General features: G+C 36.8%; 1 protein-coding gene across 3 annotated transcripts; it reads right to left on the reverse strand.

The window, feature by feature from the left end:
* Positions 1 to 903: 903 nt before the first annotated feature.
* On the reverse strand, positions 904 to 4777 carry LOC132165549 (ninja-family protein mc410). 3 transcript variants are annotated; one of them, XM_059576169.1, is made up of 3 exons: positions 4597 to 4777; positions 2305 to 3405; positions 904 to 1604 (listed from the first exon to the last, which is right to left on the reverse strand). In XM_059576169.1, exons 2-3 carry the CDS (start codon positions 3311 to 3313, stop codon positions 1141 to 1143), a joined length of 1473 nt encoding a protein of 490 aa, XP_059432152.1. In that variant the 5' UTR covers positions 3314 to 3405; positions 4597 to 4777; the 3' UTR covers positions 904 to 1140. The 3 variants fall into 3 exon arrangements, with proteins under 3 accessions (XP_059432152.1, XP_059432150.1, XP_059432151.1); XM_059576167.1 differs by having other exon boundaries at positions 904 to 1625; positions 4597 to 4775; XM_059576168.1 differs by having other exon boundaries at positions 904 to 1625; positions 2305 to 3453; positions 4597 to 4775.
* Positions 4778 to 5099: the final 322 nt, after the last annotated feature.

Below are 5099 nucleotides of genomic sequence, written 5' to 3' on the forward strand. Positions count from 1 at the left end.
TTTCTTGCAAATTCTAGATAACTGTGGACCACTTGGCAACTAATCCGAAAGTCAGCACAAGGCCACTTGAAGTGCAAGCTTTTGGAGGTAAAGTCTTTAACCCTTTGTTTTGAGCTTGAAGTTTGTCATTAAATATTAATTTTCTTTTTTTCCTTTTATAAATAAAATTTATTTTAAAGTGTCGGGGAGATAGATATACACCGAGGAAGTCAAATATTATTATTTTTTTTTGTTATTAAATATTAATTTTCTATGGAATTTTGTGTTAGTTTGTAAATTAATGATATTTAATAAACTGGTATACAATTGTCATATAACTTGATGATATGATATAAAAAATCAACCATTGAATCAATACTTACAAAAAATAAAAAATAAAAAATTAAGAGTTGATTTATACTAACACGTCATCTCAATTATATGACAATCATATAACAGTTTACTAAATAACATCACTCTTTATTAAATGTACATAAAGCTTCATCAGGTGATTTTGAGATGTCAAATCTAAACTAGCACCAAGACAGAAAAGGGCATTGCTTAATGGTCATCAAGTACATGTTGATTTTAATTTTACAGACCAGTATTAGAATTCACAGCAGATATTCACCATGACCAAAATATTTGGAGTATATGCAATTTTGCCTACAAATTAATATCATCCTCAGCAATACTATATATATATCATCCTCATCGAAAGCCTCATACCACCTGTACAGGTTGATCAGTTGCATGAACCCTCACCTGTAAAGCATAATCAACCTTTGGAGCATCACCATTAGAATTTCACTTCGACATCCAAAAATAAGAAATCCCCTAACCCAGCGGAGGATCATGTTGGTGTTCATAAAGCAGCTAAAACTTGTATCATATACAAAAGTAATGATATTTTTTCTCAAAAACTACTGTAATAGGCCTAAGATTATTTTACTAAGGAATCGTGGTGGGAGATTATTACAAAACACCTGCAATATTTGATTGCAGAAGCTATGCCAACTCATAAAAGGAAGACAAATAGCTCTAAGCAAGTACAATGAGAAAAAGGAGGAATCTCACAGGAGCAGACAAAACCATAGCCAGGTTTTTTTTCCCTCATAAATGTCAAGAATTATTAGTCTAGTTGAACATAATGGTACAGAATCAGCTCTGAGCAGAGGCAGAAGGGTTGCTATTAGGAACTGTCACCCCATTAGTGCCATTCTCTGGATTAACATGCTCTTCACCACCAGCATGCCGAACAAACTCTTCAGGGGACATATGGGAACCATGGCAAGCACACACAATCCTAATTTCGTTTGGGCTGTATCTGTAAGTTACACCAGAAATCGTCCTACCATTGGGGCCTATGGTAGAAACCCATGGTAGGTTTGGGTAAGAGCCACATCCCCCAAATTTCACGTCCGCTGCAATGCCCGGCTTTATAGCTGAAAAATTGAGAGAAAAAGCATCCGCTGTTGAACGGTCAGACGCATCTTTTGCCCTTAGGTTTGTGCTACTCCCTTTCACATCTTCTTCTACCTGAGAGGAGGAGCCTTCTTCAGGGCCATGCTGTTTGCCATCACCTTTGGCCCGTTCTAATGTCCTCCCATCATATTGTGTAGCCTCTGATGAATTAGGTGCAATTGCTTGCGATTGCAAGTACATAAATGCAAAATGGGTAAGAATTCATTACCAATCACGAACCCTTGACACAAGCACAGTAAAACATTATATCATACAGCCCAAAATATTGATATCACTAATCAATTATCAGCAGAGCTTTTGGAATTTCTACTAGCAGCATTAACAAGGGATAGTAAGAGAGATAAGACCCATTGGAATAGGTTGTAAACTTGTAATTTAAGTTTAGGTTCTTATTTAACTGGTTGAAAGATATAATCACATTGCAGAACTATAAAACACAGGTGGTGTCTTGCAATCATATCGTCTAGTGATGATAACCCCCAACCAGTTAAACTTTGAACACGTGTATCACATTCAGGCTGAGTAATCCCAGCTTTCTCTAAGGCTTTAGCTCAGAAATCAATCTAGTATCCTAGGCCAGGTGACAAAGCATCCATACAGACTAAATGAGTCAAGAATGACATATCAACAAAGTCCAGTTCATTGTCAGGAAAGATTAGGGTCCCGTGTGTGCTGAAGAAAAGGGAAAGGAAACAATTGAGAATATTTGACAAACGATTCTCCATCAATCATACATTCCAACCCTACTTATCAAAAAAAAAAAAAAAAAATTCATACATTCCAACCCTGATTCCTCAAAAGGTATAAAACAGTGAAAAGGAAAACTTTGAGAAATATTACCTGAGTTTGGTGGTCCTCTACCAGCATAGGAAGGGTGGAACTGTTGAGGTTGAGAAAACAAACCCCAGGAGTTATCCTTATCCAACAATGGAAGCTGGACTGGTGCATAGCCAAACATTAGTGGCAAGTTTCCAGGATTCACACTCTGTGCCCCTGATCGATCACTACTTGCAGAAGGCATCACCTGCATCATTCCAGGGGGCTGTTGGCCTGACATGCTGGGTACACCAATGGAGTTTGACTCCTTCACATGTAAAGAATAAGGCACATTCATCATGTTTACTGATTGAAGTGAGAAAGGAACGCCATAGGGCATATTGCCAAGCTTAAATTCATTTTCTGATGTACTGTTAAACCTCTTTTGCCCATTTAAGTCCACAACACTTGAATCAGCAAACCCACGAACCTCCTTTGAAACCTCAGAAGAACCACCAACTCCAAAGAATCGTTTGGGGCCATCATCATGTTGTGAAACAAGCTTTGACGTTGAACCCTCAACTTCAGACTCTGCAACATCTTCATTTTCAGCAGTTGAGCCATCTTCTGTCGTTATGGAAATGTGTGATGTTCTCGTCTTGTCATGTAAATCAGCATGAGCGTCTCTCTCCTGCTTTTTTTGATGGTTTATCTCATCAAACAACATCTTACGCTTGCTACCTGCCTCTCTCCGTTTTTCGTCCTCCATTTCAGCAGACTTGTTGCTGTTTGCAGCCCAGACTCCTCTCCCATTCAAGTTCATAGAAGAATCTCCTTCAGTATTGTTCTTGGAAAGGTCATTAAAAAAGTTTTCCTGAACCTTTATAGAATCATTTCTCTGAGATCCAGTACTTGAGTCTTGCTTCTGCGTGCCAGCATGGAGAAAGTTCTTAAAATCATCCACTAATTTGTTCCCTTTATCACCCTCTTCTGTCCTAGCATCTGAGGAGCTACCATTTTTACCCTTTGACTTGACAGACAATCCACCACAGGATAAACCCAAGCTAAGCTCAAGCCCATTCTCATCTTCCATTTTATATGAAACCAAAATATATCAAAATGGCTCAAGCATAACCTTTTCCAGTTCTCATTGTTGTGTAGGCTACTTCCTTGAGAAATTTGACCCTGATATGATGAGCAACCAGCTTAAAGATACATCCTTGAAAAAGTTGACTTCATTACAGGCACCAAATAAGAAAATGGATTTCGGTAGCAACACCACAACCATATATGACAAGGAAAAAGAGGAGACAAAAATATTGTGATCAGGCATGGCCTTGACAAAAAAGAAATAAAGAATTTCAGTGCTCAACCTAATTTATTTTTTTGACATTTAACTAACCCCACTTGTTCAGAATCAATCAATACCAGTAAATTTCAGATTGGGGTAATTCTGATGAAAATATTCATTTAAATTGCACAGGAGCATGAACTCTACAGAGGTCCTAGTCAACTTTCCAACCATGGTCCAACAAATGGCTATTGCCAACCTATGGAAGATACGATAAACTACAGAAATTACTCCAGATCCACAACTCAATGAAAAATACCGAGCAATCTAAGATTTGAAAATAATTATTTATGTAAACTGAGCTGAAACAAAAATAAGTAGAGCAAAATACGGGGTAAACAAAACATACCCAGTATTCAATACACCTTCAGAAAGCTAAAGTAATCAACTTTATAAACAACCAACCTGAATCACCTCCATACTTAGTTAGATCCCATTCCCACACTAAGACTGGTTGCTAGCTCAGGAAGTGTGTAAAAAGGTAAAGAGACAAAATTTCCAAGCCTTATATTTTCCAATTGCCTATGACCCCAGAAACGAAATACTTCACAAAACCCACCCTAACAGAACCATATCTGACTTAGTTGAGCACTTTCAGGAAACAATAACAGCATCAATTATAAGACTCGCGCTTTCTCAAAATTTCCCTCCATTTTTTCCCCAGCAACCAATCATAGTACCAAGATCTGCCCCCAACCAAATCATGCATGCAAAGCCCCTAAATGAACTAAATTGAAGATACCCAGAAGATAAAAACCTCAAAAAAAAAAAAGGAAAGGAACAAACTTGAGCGGTTGAGCCCCTACATAGAAAACATAGGCATGCCCCAGTAGCTATCAAATTAGATTCGATCCAAGGAGAATCGAAGTCCCATATTTACATATATAAACCGTCATCGGAATTTTACGAGATTCAATAACCGAAGCTCATCAATTCCCATAGATTTCCAACAAAGAAAACAATAAATTTCCATAATCTGCCAAACAGAAACGAAAAATCCAAACAGAGATGAGATAAAGAGATACCTATATCAGAGGAGAGATTAGATCAAAACACAAGCCCCGGTGTCTTGCAGAAAGCACAGTGAAGGATATGTGAGCGAGAGAGAGAGAGAGAGAGAGATGCATAGAGGAAAACAAGGTTGATTTTGGTATAAAGTAGTGGGGAGAGGAAGAAATTTGTTTAAAATCGCCTATTTCTTTTTTATCTTTTTATCTGTTTTTTCCTTTGAGCATGTGATTGTCGTGTAGATTCTATTGGCCATTTGCTTTGTATTTTTTTTAAAAAAAAACAATTATTTTATGGGTGTTTTACCTACTCTCAAGTCTCAATCTCATCCTCATCCCAGTCCAAACTGGTTTATTTCCTCTAATTTCCTTTTTGTTTTAACCCATTTCTTAAAGCACACAGTATATATATTTTTGAATTATATTATAATTTTTTAACATGAATAATATTATATAAAAAAAATTTAAATCTAATTATAAATCAATTACTTAAAAATATATATTCAAGAACTCAATATATA

Source organism: Corylus avellana, chromosome ca11 (genome assembly GCF_901000735.1).
Source record: "Corylus avellana chromosome ca11, CavTom2PMs-1.0".
Classification (NCBI taxonomy): Eukaryota; Viridiplantae; Streptophyta; class Magnoliopsida; order Fagales; family Betulaceae; genus Corylus; species Corylus avellana.